This window comes from Platalea leucorodia (assembly GCF_965183815.1).
Source record: "Platalea leucorodia genome assembly, chromosome: 1".
NCBI lineage: Eukaryota > Metazoa > Chordata > Aves > Pelecaniformes > Threskiornithidae > Platalea > Platalea leucorodia.
In genome coordinates, this window is record NC_138823.1 from 127,373,671 (window position 1) to 127,391,219 (window position 17,549).

General features: G+C 36.9%; 1 protein-coding gene across 1 annotated transcript in view; it reads left to right on the forward strand.

The window, feature by feature from the left end:
- ZNF385D (zinc finger protein 385D) overlaps window positions 1-15,418 on the forward strand; it is a gene marked incomplete at both ends in the record, with an annotated part of 431,343 nt that extends 415,925 nt beyond the window's left edge. Inside the window, 4 exons of the mRNA XM_082321537.1 lie at window positions 7,523-7,756; window positions 9,694-9,872; window positions 11,249-11,350; window positions 15,185-15,418. Coding sequence (XP_082177663.1) covers window positions 7,523-7,756; window positions 9,694-9,872; window positions 11,249-11,350; window positions 15,185-15,418 — 749 coding nt within the window. The remainder of the gene's footprint in view (window positions 1-7,522; window positions 7,757-9,693; window positions 9,873-11,248; window positions 11,351-15,184) is intronic.
- Window positions 15,419-17,549: the final 2,131 nt, after the last annotated feature.

The following is a 17,549-nucleotide window of genomic DNA, read 5'->3' on the forward strand; positions in this document are numbered from 1 at the left end:
GGATGACTTCTGGCTGAAGCTAAATCTCCCAGATATCCCTGGGCAGAGTCTGGAGTTCAATACGAGCCAAGGAACGACAGGCAGTTCATGTGCAGCTGGCCTGTTTTGGAGGATAAGAGAATTTAATAATATGGATGAGGACTGCTGTGCACATGTTGGCCTCCATGCTGCAGAAAGGTACATTCAAGGCAAATTCATTTTACTGTAGTATATCTTGCAGAACCTTTTTCCTTAGTAGGCTTTTAGCTTTTAAAGAATTGTTTTTGATTCCTTGGTTTTTACTGGCGGTAAACTCAACTGATGCTCAATTTCTGCTCATGCATTAAGATAAACTAAAAATATATTTTTGATTGTGTTTGCTTTTACTTAAAAGTTGGGAAATGCATACTGAAGCGTGTGCAGATGTAAAACCGGTGGCAGTTTGCCAATGTAGCCTTTGATGTTGCCAAACATGAGAGACTTATGTATAGGATAATACAGCTTTCCTTCTATATATGTGATCAAACCACCATGTGCATGTTTTATTCCTTATCTTAAAAGCAATGTTTTACAATGCAGCCTCCAAAATAAAAATGTAACTATCGAAAGGAAATCTAACACACTGCCTTACGTATAACCTTCAAGTTAAAGTCAAAATAGAAAATGTGTTATTTTAGCAGGGTCGCTGAACCCACAATTTGCAAAAATCCTCTTTGCACTTGACTGTGAGCTCCACCTTTTAAACAAACACTTTGTCCTGGTTTCAAATTGAATTTTTCACTACATAAGTCTTATTAATTAAATGGCAAGAGTAGCTTCAGCCAGCAACCCGTTCTTCCCCCTGCAGCTCCTTTCATGGACACCCTTTCACTCATAGCTGGTGAAAGCCATATTTCTTCTGCCTGGCTAAGGAGAAATCTGTACGATAGAAAGGACAGCTCAGCACCCAAACCCAGTCGTCACCAAGAGCTGCTTAAAATAACTTGAAAATTAAATGGTTTATCCTCATTGTCTCCTTTCCTTCCAGTCACGTTTTTGTCAGCTACATTTGCCCGAGAACCCAAAACTCAGATGCAGCATGACATTTCCCTACCTTCCTCCTTTCCACAGGCCTTTTACCCCCAGCTGTTGCTGTTGCTGCCAGCTCCGTTCAATTAACCTCAACAGGAATGCAGTCATCCCTCTGCGGTTAATCCTGTTCAGGATTAATGAACTGTGCTTTAAACCAAGGGAACTGCTAGTAAAAATGAGGTATAATTTCATTAGAAAATTGTGTACTGCTAATTAATGAAGGAGGTCATTTTAGGACTTGGCAGAATTGAGTTTAACTGGAGAAAAAAAATCCACAGAGCAAATATGTGAAGTTTGCTACTTTCTCTTCACTCTCGCTCTCTCTGTGGACACCTTTTACCACCAAACGTCCTGTTTTCTGTCTCCCTACCATCAGGTCACCACCTAGGCATGTCACCGGGAAGCATGGAGTAGAGGCAGCAGTAAAATGAGGCCACTTGTTGTGGAGCCACTTATTTCTTCATCCTTTGTTTCTGGGTGATGAACACTGTGTATAATGTGATTTATTTAAGTGTTAAAAAACAGGGACTGGTCAAAATACTGAGGTCATTGCTTCTCCAGTTACGAACCAAGAAAATTCCTGGTATTTGGCTTTCATGCTGGTCCTGGGAAAGTTTGCAGTCCTTCAGTTTCTCAGTAGTGCTCGTTCAGTACATTTGAGCAAAGGCTTCGGTGATACCTTAGATAGGTTCAGCCTTTCACTTTCTGGATGTCAAAAGCAATCACAGTGGACACCTAGACAAATCAAACTAACAAGGAAGTTTAGCAAGAAAGTGACTGACAAGCCAGGACAATGACAGGGGAAGGGAGAGAAAACAGGTGAATAGCTGATGTTTAAAAAACAAGATCAGAAAAGGCAGCTCATCAAAAATTTTCAAATTCTGTTCCTGTTTGGTCATACACAGCTTTGTTTATTACTTCAGAGCTCTTGACTCTTCCATTATGGTGTATTAATTAGTATCCATCCTGTAAAAGATCAGGTAAATATCATGATTTCCAATATTTCATGTCGCTAAACTGAAGGAGGTCTTATCATAAAGTAATGAATTACACAACTGTCATTCAGATATTTTGCTCTTTTATACCAAAAAAACCTGTGATGTATGGTACTTAACTCTCTAAACCATGCTTTTGTAATTAGTTTTTTCTTAAAAAAAAATTACATGGGTCATTCTAAATTCTAAAAATATACTTCTGACTCTCCAAGTAAAAGATATCCATTCTGGGAAGGATATATCTATAAAAAATAGATTGAATCCAGGTTTTGAATGTAAAACTAAGTCTAATGACTGGAATTTTCATAATACGATACCAAAAGAATTTTCTGTACAATATATTGTAATGCGCCAAATATCCACCAACCGCAAAATATGCAAGTTTGTATTCTGCACATACAAAGGAGGAGGAGTCGATACATTTGAGTCAAAGTTCCTCAAAGTGTTTTGTTTAAGTGCCAGAGCTAACCAATGTGCTAGCACACATGCTTATGTTTTAGCATATGAGTACAGAAAGTCAGCCAAGCACAAAAAAAAGTCAGTCGCAGTTATTTTTGGGATGGTACTTTGTTTTTTATATACTCCACTGCTATATTTACAGATTCAAAAGAAATTACATCTTATCTTCAAATGTAATTACCACAGAGTACATGGAGCATGGGATTTTCAAAGCAACCCAAGGAAACTGAGGACCCGGTTCTTAGTAGGCAGGAAAATAATGTGCCGAGACCCTTTTGAACATGCCAGTGTCAAGCACCTGTACAGGACCATTCTGTTACTTGATGTGGGTTTGCTATAAGCGAGCCAGCTGACAACGTTTTTGCAATACTAAGAGGTCTTATGGTATAGTGAAATATTTAATACCGAGTTCTGTTTGTCCTGAGAAAGAATGTGCTTTCTAGTTGCTGTGGGAGAAGTGGGGGGGTCATTTTGTTTTTTTTGTTTTTTCTTGGACAGCGTAATGGGCCAAATGATCAATCCTTTTATGTCAAAGACAAAGTTTGATTTAAATGAGACCAGAATGCACGGGTATGTTCTAAATCGGATATTTTTAAATGCACACCACTTGAGATTGCGGAAGAAAAAACATGCTCATAAATAGTTTTGATTTGTTTGAAGTCAGAGCACTTTTCCCTCTCTGGGTCTATTTATAGTTTCAGGATAAGAAATTCTTATGCTTAGTAGCAGGAACTGATGAGTGAGACTTCCACATACACAGAAGAAAAACATGAGTTGTAGTTTTCTGTTTCTTCAGCCCAAAGAAAATTCATGAGTCTTGCAGCTGGGATATAAAGTTAATCCTGCTTACTTAGGAGGACCTTAATCACACACTTGCAGTTTTCCACTTGAACGATGGTATCTGTAGTACCCAAAGGAGTCAATTCTCACAGAATGCTTTTCATCTGGCTTTGTCTTCTTATTAAAATAAATCTTTGATTTTGCCAGTGACCAAGATTAGATTCTAATGTAATTTTTTTTTATTTTTAATTTTTATTCTGTTGCTATATTAAGAACACAAACGGATTATTGTGAATCTTGAAGTGTTCCCTTTTTTTTGCTGTTGGAGTCCAGTTCCATACAATATTAGCAATCACCTTCTATGCCAAAGCAAAGCAGTGACAGTTGCAATAATGAATATTTGCTGCAGGCCACTGGTATGAAAATAGCACAGTGCTTCAAGCCTGCGTCACCAGAAACAAATCTTCCATTTGACTGTGACTGAATTTCCAGCTCAATTTTAGATCATTTATTATTGAAATAGTTCTTAAAGCACTGTCATAATATAATATTAAGAAATGCTGATTCAGTCTTCAAGGCATCAATTCAAATGCCTTCCTACTCCTTTTTGATGTTTTTCTTTTTTTTTTTAATCTCTTATACCTTTAATGCTGTACCCTGTATTTAGGGCACTGAACTCTGTACAGGCAGCAACACTGTAAGATATTCAGAGAGGCACATGCTGGTTAGGTTAGAAGCTCTGGCGAGAAGAGGATTTGAATTCCCTCTTTGTAAGCTTACTTGACAGCTTTTAGAATGTTTTCTCCTTAATTCCTGCAGATAATTCTAAAGTTTATATGAGGAGGAGCAGCTTTGCATCTTTAAATGTGTCATGGCTTTTACATGGTGAACTTGGATGGTGTTTTCTTGTATATGTTTTGATGCAATTAATGCATTTGCATTAGTGGAATATATAATGTATTAATATAGGGTGCCTTTTGAAAGTGCAGAATATATGCACTGAACTTCTTTTTGATTTTTTTTTTTAGTTGAAGAATATGCTGATGACATTTACCATTTTTAGTTTAATTTTTATATACAATGCTGCTTTCACACATGTATATCAAAATACCCTCAAAAGGACTAACATAATTGATTGTATTTTCTTTTCACTTTAAAATAATTACATAGTGAAATATTAGATCAACATAGATATAGGAGATCAGATATTTCAAGCAAAATAAAATCTGCAGTTATTTAAGCTTTTTTTTGTTCATTGCCTCAGATTTTCCTATGGAAAATAAAGAAATTATGATGATCTATATTTTGCTTAGGGCAAAATACTGACCCTTGCACTGCAAAGCTGGTAATGGTGATTGATGTACATATCTAATTTCCTGCAAGATTAGCATAAGCACCAACCTTGCCATCAATCCTGAGAGAATGTTAATGTCTTCTTTTTCTTTTCCTTCCCTCTCCTTGGTGCCATCTGCCCTCTGCCTTCCTTTTCACCAGGAAAGTATATTGGCTAGACCTACTACTGTACAGTAGTACCAGGATGGAGAAACTGAAGTTTTAAAAGCAGTGTTATGTACTGCTAGGAGTAGGCTTTTGAGGAAAATAATTTCAGTGCAGCAACTTTCAGCTGAAGGAAAGCCAACATCTGCATGGATTCTCTGGGATGGGAAAGGAGTGACTAGTTAAATGTATAATTTTGTGGACAGATCTACAAAGGCTTCATTTACTCATCAGTTTCCCAACAAAAGGCTTAGTATTTCAAAATAGTATTTTTCTTTTGCAGCGTTATTGTTGGTCTGTAAAAAATAATAAGTACAGAATGTTCAGCAAGGTAACACCATTCCTTCTGCACCTGTATTTGACATCCTCAGTACCTTCAGGATATGACCACCTCCAGACTCACTCTCAGGAAAAAAAATACTTCGATTAGACCTTGAGTGGGACCTTATTTTTGCTATATGCTGTAATGCCTGGCAATATGTAGAATATTCACATGACAAACTCGGTTTTATGAATAATAATTTTTAAAAACCCTCTGGGAGAATATGTAGAAACATTACAAAATACACAATGTATAGAAATTAAAAGGTCTTGAAGGGTCCTATTCCCACTGACTGAAAAGGGATCATACCTGGGTTGCTCCTGCAGCTATTTGTTCAGCCAGTTCCAAGTCCTACAGTAGGCAATATTTCTGGATCTCTGGAGGCAGGCTATTCTCAGGCTTTACAAGCTTTAATATTAGAAAGAATTTCCTGATGTCTAATCTAAGTCCCTCTTGATCTAATCCAATAGTCCTTGTCCTATTAGAAGGGATCAAGGAGAAGAGTTTATTCTCTCATTTTTAGCTACCTTCTACAGATCTGAAAAATGTTGTCAGTGTTTACCCATCGTCTTCCATATTCACAGTCCATATTTTCTAAACCTCTAATTTGTTTTGGCTTCCTCCCTCGCAACCCCTCTCTTGTTGGTTTGCATTTGTATTGCTGCTGGATTAACAATAAAGCAAGTAACGGTTAATTTTTGAAGTTACAGTCCCCAGTCTGGACACAGGGCCTCCAGTGCTGATTAGAGGAGAAAAAAAATACTTCATAAATCTTTCACTTTGCACTTTCAATATGGTGGGGACTTGTTATCTGCTACTGAAAACTTTTTCTGAAAGAACAGACCAACCAGCCCACCCAAAATCAAACAAACAAGAAACCCAAAAGCAGTACTGGGGTTGTTCTTCATCCTGTTTTAACAGATCAGGTTAATCCTACTGCGTGTGGATTACTGCAATTGCCTTTACTGAAAAACACCTAATTTTCTAGACTGTTTCTCAAATGCATTAAAATTGTTTTGAATCATGTCTCCCAGTGTGTTTGCACTTGCTCCCAGTTTGCTATTGTCTTCTAAGTTAATAGGTGTGTTTGTCATTAATGAAGTTGTTGAACAGTATTAGTCTGAAACACACCTCTGCAGCATCAGTTAGTTGTGTCCCTCCTGCATCACAGCACATACTGAGATCTATAAGCCAAAGAATTGTTACTTTGCCTATTCTAATAGATGGCAGTGAATAAAAGCATAGTACAGGTAGAGAACCACTGACACCAAGGGATGTATGAAACCAAAATGAGCTGTCTATGTTGGAAAGTACCCAATTCCAGCAGTATCTTAGTAAAGTAACTAAGATTTCTTATGGGGGAAGCTGCTACGCAGTAGGCTTAATATGACAAAATACAACACTGCAAAGGCAGAACAGCTCCTGTCCCTTCTCTCATTCTGTCCCTTACTTGTCATCTTCTCCACTGGCTCAGTCCTGGATCTTACTGTCCTCTGCCCTGCTAAGTACTTAACTACCAAATGATACTGCCATATCCAAATGTCATGTATATATTATTCAAACCACAATATCATTGTGTATTTTCTCTCTCTTGGGTTTGAAAACTACAGAAAAAGCACAAGTTCTTAGACACAAGCACTAGGTTTCCAGATAGATTTGGCTATATAACATGCTTACAGTTTTTCCAAACATACCACTGATACACAGAACAGAAATCTTATTAGTGTTTGTGTAGGTCTCAGACATAGAAAGTTGTATATTTAATTACTATTATTAGTATGTATTGTTAGTATGCAATAATGGATAATAATAATGCATGGATACTGTGTATTAATAATAATGTATATTGTGTATTAATAATTACCTTCATTTAATATTAGTTTTGGCTAATATCAAGTGAAGTATCAATTTAATGTTTTATTTTATCAGATATCAAGAACATACAATTATTTTCATTTTCGTTTTATTAGTACAGAATGTTAAAACTTTAGCTTGGCTACTCAATCAACGTAAGTATTATGTGGTACTATGGCAGTTTATGCATCTGAAGTGCTGCATATAAATTTTAACTGCCTATTGTACTGGTAATTTACACGACCTCTTTTAGTGGATTATCTTTCAGTTGTACAGTACAGTCTTAATGACCTGTCTTTTCAGTTTATGAATTCTGTATTTACTGGGTGTTAACAGAATGCAGGAGACAGAATACGTGGCATTTTGATACATGGGAGTACTGTATTTTGTAACCACACAAAATACAAAGAATAAGGTCAGATTTAGTTTATTATCATTAGTCAAACCATCACCAGCACAATCTGGCTTTCTGTGTGGTTACAGCATTAGGATGCAAACAAGCAAATGCCAAAGGTCACAACATTTTTTTTTTTTGTTTCCTTCCATCTCCTCTCCTTGCCCACAGACGTTACCACAGGGACACCAGCAATATCAACAACAACAACCGTGGAAATTCGGAAGAGCAGTGTTATGACAACTGAGATCACCTCTAAAGTGGAGAAAATCCCCACGACAGCCACTAGCAGCACCACATGCCCTTCCGTTGAGACTGAGGAAGAAAAAGCAAAAAGACTGCTGTACTGTTCACTATGCAAAGTCGCTGTCAACTCTGCCTCGCAGCTGGAGGCGCACAACAGTGGTGAGATGGAGCAGTGCTTGCTTTCTTCCTTTTTTTCCTTCTGTCTCAAGAGCTCTGCAATTATCTTCCCCTGAATAGATTAGATCTCTTGCAGCAGGGGACAAAGAGGTGGCAGAAAACTGGCAATTACATGGAATTCATTAACTATTAAAGAATAAAAATGACAGGCAAAGAGGCTTTCATAAAGGAGGAAGAAAGGAATTTTATTGCATGCAAGTTACCCATTTTCTTACATTTTAGCTTTTGCAGCTTCCAAACCTTATAGAGCTAAGTGACAGCTCATGCTTCATTACCTCTGGTGTTTGGCGTTTGCATACCTTTGTTTGTGCCAGCTAGCAAACTGAGTATGAATGCCATTAGTTTTGTTTGAAATCTAACAAATTAAAGCTGAAAGAGTCAGAGCTCAACGATGAGAGCTGGAATTCTTAGCTCCATATTGTCTGTTAATAACTTGTAAAAATCATGTATATTTTCCTTTGTTTTCATCAACTGATAGCAACTGCTGCATGAGAGTTGAATGGGTAGTTCCTTACCTCCATCTTTCTTAATTTTTAAGCCTTTTCTTTTTATTAGAACTAGTACCATCAATACGTTCCAGTACTAGAAAGCCATAATTCACAGTCACTATTTTAACCATCTTATTGATTGGCTTTGTGGTGAGCAGGGTTAAAAAATCTTGGGATTTAATATGGTGGCAATGACCACCTATAACAGTCCTACAGAAAAACTCCTGATTTTGGATGTCAGGGGTTACCTGCCAGCAGGGTAAACAAAGTTAGGAGACAGGCAGAGAACCTTAGGTTTGAAACATAGAGACAGTGATGATATACCTGCAGCAAGATGATCAGTGGTTTTATGATGTAATAAAAAAAAGAAATAACTTTGGCATATCTATAGAATCCACTAAAATTAAAAAGGAAATGATAATTTGTTGGTATTCATGAGAAACAAAGCCTAATCAGTTTTGAATTCTGCTTGCTGTATGCCAGACCTTCAACTGGTGAAAATTCAAGTTCGTAAAGCTGTACCCACTTAACCTGTTCAACTTCATATGAGGGTTAGACTCTAAACATTTTTCTGATCAAGATGAGAGCCAAAACATTATTCTGAATATTTAAGCACAAGCCTCCAAGTTTTTGCTGTCTATGCTGATAAACTGTGTGTGTGCTCACACACATACATGCTTGTAAAAGTGTTCATATGGATGCATACAACAATTATCAGTGGAACACTAATTCTGTGCATGGTAGCAGTCCATTATCATCACACACTACCTGCATGGAAGTCAACAGTGTAAGAAATTGTTTGGTCTGAATAAAGGTAAAGCAATAAGACACTATTGTTTTCTATCCAATCTCTAATAAAAAAAGGCAGGTGCATTTTTCTCACATGTATGTTTCTCACACGTTTTGGTTTCTGTCCAGGCCTTTAAGGATCCATAGGTTTCTGCCAGGAACCTCTGCCCCTTTTTGATTTGGAGACTAATTAGTTAATTACAGATTTAAGTGTAAGCTACCTAATGCATACCGTTTGTCAATCCATTCAGGAGGACTACAAATCAAAGCCAACTACATCTTTAATAGCTAAATTACTCTTCCTTTGCAACTACAATTCAGGTCTTATTAGCAGCAGGAGTTAATGAGAAAAGTCACACCCATTTAACTTCACATCAGGATACCTGATTGTGCCACTACTTACTGGTGTGGCTGCTTTGTTCTAGTGCATTACCTACAGATATGTAATTTAATAATTAAATATCAGATGTGAAATATTGTTACATTGGTATGAATCTGATACAGACAAACACAGGCATATTCCAAGGATAGCACGTGGCACCAAGCTGAGGTTCATATGATTTTCTTTGAAAAAGAAAATAAAACAATGAATGCAACCAAATTGCCAAAGTTGTTTCTGTTTCCCATTTCTAATGTCTCCAGGGACTAAGCACAAAACTATGCTGGAAGCTCGGAATGGAAGTGGAACCATAAAAGCCTTTCCCCGGGCAGGCGTAAAAGGCAAAGGACCTGTGAATAAAGGAAACACAGGCCTTCAGAACAAAACATTTCACTGTGAAATATGTGATGTGCACGTAAACTCTGAGACACAACTGAAACAGGTACCCAGCTAGCTTGCAGAGTGTGAATCCTTGGCTGTTCTTTGTTTTCATGGTGATAAAGTACCAACACAATCAGCATGTGTCAGTCTAACAATTCACATCCAAATGGAGCTTACAGATTTTGCCCTTTGTACTTGTCTTTCATGCTGTATGTTTTGTTTTGGATATGATTTTCCCTTGCACAGAATATATTTTCTCAAAAGCTCTTGATTATATATGACATATATATATATATATGTCTTAAAGTTATAGACGCTGTAAGCTGCAACATGTTACAACTGTCTTTAGACTACTATAATTGTCATGAGCTAATAAACCCTGCCATTTTATGTACTGCATGATATTTGCCTTGACAAAGATGTGGAGGTGGGTGCAGCCAGTATTTTCACAAAACACTGAATAACCTGCTTAGAAATGCAGAATGGAGAGGATTTGTAATATGTTTTTATCAGTGTCACTCTATAACTGAGAAGCATGACCTCTAAATTGCAATTACACTAAGTTATGTTAAGTCATTCTTCAGATGAACAAAGCCTTTGTTCTGAAAAACACTTAGTTTAATTCCGTATGCCTTTTGGAATTAAATATTTGTTAAGGAACTTTACAAGAATGAAGATAAATTCTGTAATGGACAATAGCAATACTTGTCTTCTGCTTTCAGGAAAAAAATAATGTCCAGTTCTTTGTCTTTTTTTTGTGAGAACACTCTTTAGAATGAAAATCAAAGTAAAAATATGGTTCTGAAAAAGGTCTCTTAAATCTAATACTGCAATAAAGTCTGTGTAGAAGGATTCTTTTAAAATCTCATAGATTTTACGAGGAAGATAATGGATTTTGTGGGGTTTTTTCACTGTGACTTAGTTTGATATGTAACCATCTTTCAGCTGAAATCTTGAAAGGATGTCTAGGCTTCTTAGGGATTTAAACAATTTTGTGACCTTTTTTTTTTTTTTTCCCCCTGAACAGGGGATGTTCTACTATCTAATATTCTTCCAAAACTTTCTGTCAACAGTGGATTGAATTTGATGGGTGCTTTATAGAGATAGGGAGGAATTTTTCAAAGGCTTCTATCTTTGACTTGATTCAGGTCCTGTTGAAGTTAACAAAGGTGAGAAAATCATTGACTGCAGTGGAAGCAGACTTGAACTGAGCACTGTGGAAAATCACTGTCCCAATATGTGATGCACAAAGAATCGTTCAAATTGGAACTCTATTCCCATTTGTTATTGAATTAGTCAAAGTAATGGTGTTGTGGAGAGCAGTAGCCTCCAGTATTGGAGCACCCTTGTGTAAAGCAGAACCTGAATGATCTATTAAGGAAATATCACTCTTTTTTTTTTTTTTTTTTTTTTTTCCCCCAAAATGTATTTTAACAGCACATAAGCAGTAGAAGGCACAAAGACAGAGCTGCTGGGAAGCCGCCCAAACCTAAATACAGCCCTTACAACAAACTCCAAAAGGGAACACATCCTCTAGGGGTAAGCCAATCACCTTTTTATTTTACTTTTATTTTAACCCTGCTGAGTAGGGTTTTCAGAAACTGTAAGTGGAAGAATGCTTAAAATTAGAGGAATAGTGTAAGCAATGGGAGTATAGAAGTGTCTGAATAAGCCCACAGAAACCCACAGAGGACTTCTTATGTGTTTTGATGGGCGTGGACTACAACCTGTGGGTCCTCGTTTTTTGTAGCTACTCGGAATAACCTCAGAAAAGAAGCTTGTTTCAAAGGTCATTAGAGAGCAACAGACAAAAGAAACATCCAGATGTCAAACAGGATTTTTCCCATTTTCACCAAGGACAATAGTGATGAAATGACTAAATAAAACACAAAACCTTTATTCTATCCTTATTTAAAAAAATATTCAGATAACAATTGAAACAATTTAAAAAAAATCCATCTCTCATTTCATTCCACTCAGTTTCAGGATGGTTCTGGTCACATTTTTGACTGCCAGGATAAACTATCTGAAACACAGTTCTTACTTGCTTCAAAAGCTGAGAAAAGGGTTTGCTTTTTAATAAAAACCCCTGCTAGGATCCTGCCATTAGTTAAAAACCTGCTTATATTGTGGGTGGGTTAATGAAACATCTGACATTTATCTCCATGAGATAAACTGCATGATTGTTTTATGTGCTATTGTGTTTTGTAAGGGATTATAGATGGTTTTGGCAGGGGGAGGATGTTGATTCATTGGCTTCACAGAGATTGGCCCCTTATTCCTTGGCCATCTTCTCTAATGCAGGCAGAATATGGAGGTTTTTTCTGTGAAAACCCAGTTCTCTTTAAGTTGAGTTAAAGCTCTTTTCTTGACAACAGAAGGTGTGTCCTTGTTGGGGCAGCCCTCATGACAAGTATATTCATGCGCGATTCAGTTGGGTAGGAGCTTTCCTAGATGTTGTACCATAATGCAGTGCACTACTCTGGTAGATCCACCAGTAGGGAAATAGCCTCATAGGGTTTTTCAGTAATCCACCAGGAAGACCAAGGTCTACAATACATATAAGCTATACGGAAAGGAATAGAAAATATGTAAATAGGTAAGTAGGATATGGAATCACTAAAGCTTCTCTGACAGGATTATTTTTCCTTTAGGAAATTCATTGTTTCCCAGGGGATGAAAATAACTATTACATTACTGTTGCTGTTGTGCACTGTTCTCTATTTGCCAATTTATGTAATGGTGATTTCTGAGAACTCCAGCCAAGGATCAAGACCATTTAGTTGCTGCATAAGACAAATAAAGGCAACATGTCCTTTTCCTGCTCCCTCACTCCAAATTGCTCACAATATACAAGTCAGGCCAGAGGTGAGCAAAGAGGCAAAAGGGATTTAAGAAGGAGTAGAATGGAGGCTACACTGAGAAAGGATAAGAGCAATTCTCCATTTAGTCTTTTTGGTTTTGAACAGAAAAGATACCAAAATTGCTGTCAGTTGAAATGCAGGATGGCATAGCAACAAGCCAAAGATGTGCTAATTTTACTTTGAATGTAAATGTTTTTGATGAGCTGTAGACTTTTTATTTACTCTCTGTTAATTTTTCAAGTCATTTACTGTCCCTTAGTTTACTTTATTGGAAAGGAAATGAATAATGGCTACTTTACTCTTAATGTCGACCTGTGTGTTAATTAGTACTTGCAGAGAGGCTTGAAATTAAGGTGCTACATACTGTATATACTAAATATTACTGGGTTTGCAGCTATCTTGAAATCAGAACCATGTTGATAAATTAACTGAAAAGCTATCTAACTTCATTAGAAGTTCCTGATTCCTCCAAGGATGGTAAGATCACAGAATCACAGAATCACAGTTAATATAAAGTCACATAAGATCTTTGTTCTTCATGACAAAAAATGTATGAGCATCAGCAAATTTTTTTTCTATGGAAGTTAGAAAAAGGACATACTACATTTTCATAGCTTTTCTAGACCAAAAACTTTCCAATGCCATGTTTTCAGTATCATTTGTACTGCTTTGTCTAGTCTAGTTTTGCATGCTTCAGAGAAAGAAGCTTTATGAATTCCCACAGTACTATTTCAGAGTTTAAGAAATCTTATAATATTGGGACTTACTTGATATTTCTTCAAACCACAAATGTCCAGCATGTATAAAATACTACACTGGAGAGAAAGAGGTTATCAGGAGTTTGATAGTCCAAACTTTCTGCAATAAAATAGCTCTTAGGAAAAACATCCTTCACTGGGAATTCTAGACCACAATCAGATCCCTGTTGTTTTGGGCTGGGTTTTTTTTGTACTTTGTGCTCAGTATTTTTTTTTTTTTGTGAGTTTTTTTTCTTGTCTGTCCTAAGCAAGGCTGGAAAAAAGTATTTACTAAAAAATATAGGGAAGGAGGAAAAAAATCAAATGCTCAGTAAAGGAAGAAGACAGCTTGGATCACTGGGTGTTACACTGATCAAGGAAAAGATTAGATCATTGCTTTTCCTAGGCACCATGAGGAATTTTGTGTCTAGCATCCATTATGTCCTCTGTTAAGAGAATTACAGAATCTGGTCACCTCTGAGTATCTCTCCCAGAGCTTTAAAGGACCTTGAGGCCAGCAGAGTTGACAATGGGTATTAGGAACAGTCAAAATCCTGTATCCATCTGGCTGGTAAAGAACCAACGGATTTTTTTGGAGTGTGGTGATAGTGTAATGACGAAACTCACCAGTGGTTCATGCCAGACTACTCCTGTACTTACTTTCTGACTATTCACTCACCAAGGTACTGTTGAGTGGAAAGTATCAGACTGATACAGCGCAAGTTAATTATTTGAAAGCCCCTTTCAATTCAAGGATGATAAATTGTGTTTCCCTGTGAGCGAGAAGTGTCCATACTTACACTGAGATGTACCACAGCATGGTACATATATTCATATTCTGTATATTCAATACCATATATTCAGGTTTATGTTCTTTGCAAAGGGCCTCAGGTCATGCCAGGACACAGACTCACCAAAAGTCCATCAGAGCCAATGGGAACTTTTCTTTGTCAGTGGATGAGGTTTCTATTCTTATCTCAGAGTTATAAAATCAGAACAACAGAGGTATTCAGGCTCCTGGCTTCTCATTCGAAATTTGAAATCACACTGAAATCTGCAGAAATCTATATAGACTACTCTGATGTTCACTTGTATGCATACCAAATGTAAATTCTCTTAAATATTAATGGACCTCTGTGAATATTTTCAATCCATCTGGGAAAAGCTTGAGCTTATTTTTTGTCTTTTCGGAAACTCTAAATGAGGAGTTTTCCAAATTGTTTGTTTGTTGTTAGAGGCAGGAGCTAATAAAGAGCAGCTAGCTGGAGATCTTCATTTTAAGTAGAACTTGCATCCCAATGATAAAAACAAAAGTACCTTCTTAGTCAGACCAGGGAATAGGATATGTTTTCATTCTGCTTTGGTCTCTATCATAAAGCTGTCCAGATGGAGGTCTTTTAATTGATGGCTAATTCTTCCTTATTTAATTCTTGCAGGGCGCATGCAGCTTTACTTTGGTGCAGATTGCCAAGCCCCTTTTTAGGTTTGCTTTGATTTCTAATCTCATATCAAATTGTAAGTCTCAGTGATAAGGCGTGAGCCCACAACCAAGAGGACATTGAAACTCTTTGTCCCTGACCAAATCCTGCTCACCCTTGTCCAATGTACGAGATTGTTGCCTGTCACGACCCTGCAGCTCATAGAGTCAGTAGCCACTAGAAGGCCTCCCTTATTTGATTTTGCACTTATAATCTTAAGTCAAGCTCCCTGTTGTGTAGCTAATATGAACAAATTATGTCTCTCTGTTTGTTTGTTTTCTCTCTTCCCCACAGGTAAAATTAGTATTTTCAAAGGAACCTTCAAAGCCGATGGCGCCACGAATCTTACCAAATCCACTAGCAGCTGCAGCAGCAGCTGCTGCTGTGGCTGTGAATTCCCCCTTCAGTCTTCGCACAGCCCCAGCAGCCACCCTTTTCCAGACTTCAGCACTTCCTCCAGCACTTCTACGACCAGCTCCAGGGCCTATACGGACCACCCATACTCCCGTGCTGTTTGCTCCTTACTGAACTCCAAACAGGAATTAATTGTACTGCAATAATTTTTCAAATCAAAACAAACAAACAAAAAAGAAAACCAAGAACGTTGAACTATGCAGTGTTTATTTATAGTTTAAAGTATATATGAAGAGCCAGGACTTTTGATAGAGAACTGAACAAATTCTAAAAGGAGGAATGGGCAGTATTTTCTCCAGATGAGAACATTCCTCTTGGGTATTGATCGTTTTAGAACTGATCTCCAGCATTGACTTGTAGTGACATATAAAACTTATGAAGCCTTTTGACTGTGCTTTTTGGCACGTATTTCCCTGCAATGTCTTTCCTGCTTTATGAAACAACTTACAAATTTGTCTAAAGGGCATTAACTGGTTCCAATGTATATAAAATACTTTATTCTGTAGATTAAAGAAGAAGGAAAAAAAAAGAAACACTGTGAATAGTAGTACCCTTACCAATCCTCCTGCCAAATCAGCAGTTACTGGGTATTTATCTGAACAAAAGTAGATACAATAGATGTCTTGTAAAACAGTAGTATTGTGTCTCTATCTATGCCACTAGGTTTCTAACTGAGTTGCAAAAGATAAAATGAACAAATTATGTCACTTTGGTAAGTAGTCAAAAATGATGACAATAATGTGGAGCTGTTCCTGGTGAGCAAAAATTGTTTTCCTCACCCATAGAAGAATGGGCTTGAAGATAATCTATGTTTAGGATCAAGTAAATGATAAAGAAGATTTAGCAGGGGAAAAAAACCTCAGATGCTGTACACAGAATAGGTCAAACTTTTATTTAACTGAGAACGTATGTGTACAGTGTGTCTATATTCAAAAGGTGTAATACATACAGGATAGATCAATGTCTAAGGCATGCCAGTGAACAGCAAAAATTACACTCTTGTCATGAAACAGGCCTGACACTTTAGTCTTGAGCAGAGGGAAGACACAAATGGGTTACACATAGTCATAACTAGCAAATGAAAAGCAGGAGAGAAATCCTGGCCCCATTTGAGTCAGAATAAAGTTCCTCCTGACTGCAATGTAGCCAGAATTTCATCCCAAGAATGGCACATATTCTTTTTATATCACACCAGTGGGAGTGTCTGTAGATACAGGTAACATTTTTTGCAATAGGCTTAGTCTTAGAAACAGATTTATTCTCTTGTTTTATTTCCTACTGATGTGATATAAAATGTCTTAATATACCTATAAAATGTAAACAGCAACACATGAGATACATATTACAAGATAACTGCACATCGTGGGTTTGGAACAAGTACAACCTTTAGGATCTGAAGGGACCCTTGAATTCTGTAGCTGACCTTTATGTATGGACAGCTTAAAGCCTTATATATTTACTGTGAGGCTTAAAGGAGTTGACTGTGTCCCTTTAAAGTAAGATTTATCAGGGGTATATATAGATATATTGTATATATGTTAGAGTAAGAAAAATAACTTATAAACAGAAAATCTACTATATAAAATAATTATATAACCATTGAGTTTCACATGTGGGTCATTAAGTGGTAAGTAACAAACAGCAGAGAAAAAATAGACTTCTTGAATCTGATTCTTGCTGCCTGCTTTTTCCCATAGGGAGCTGAAAAGTATCTATTAATATTATGGAGTGCGCTGCTGAGTCACATGCGACCACTCTGATGTGTAGCTAAGTGGAATGCCTACCATACATTTAGGAGGAATAAAATTTAAAAACATAATTTAAGTTTAGATGGGGAAATGATTTGAAAGATTTTATTACAAGGTAGTAATGCAAAATATTGACCATGTGGTTGCTATATAATACTGCCTGTGGTTAATATGGACAGTTGGGAGATACAGAGGATGGGAATATACAGCACTTTTGACTTGCAGTTCATCAGTGAGCCTTCCATATACATTGGTATTTGCCATTTTTTAAACCTCTCTGCATTTAGATTTTATAAAAAAATATATAAAAAGAGAGAAAGAAGAGGTTCCATGGATGTCTGTGTCCAAAGAATTCCAAAGAGATGCATTTATTTATCTAGAAGTATTAAAATAAGTTCTATATTATGTATTTGTATTTCATCCAGTTTATTTGCAGACGTTTGTGCCTTGAAATGAAATGGGCTTTTGCTTATATTTAATTCACTCCTATGTAGCCA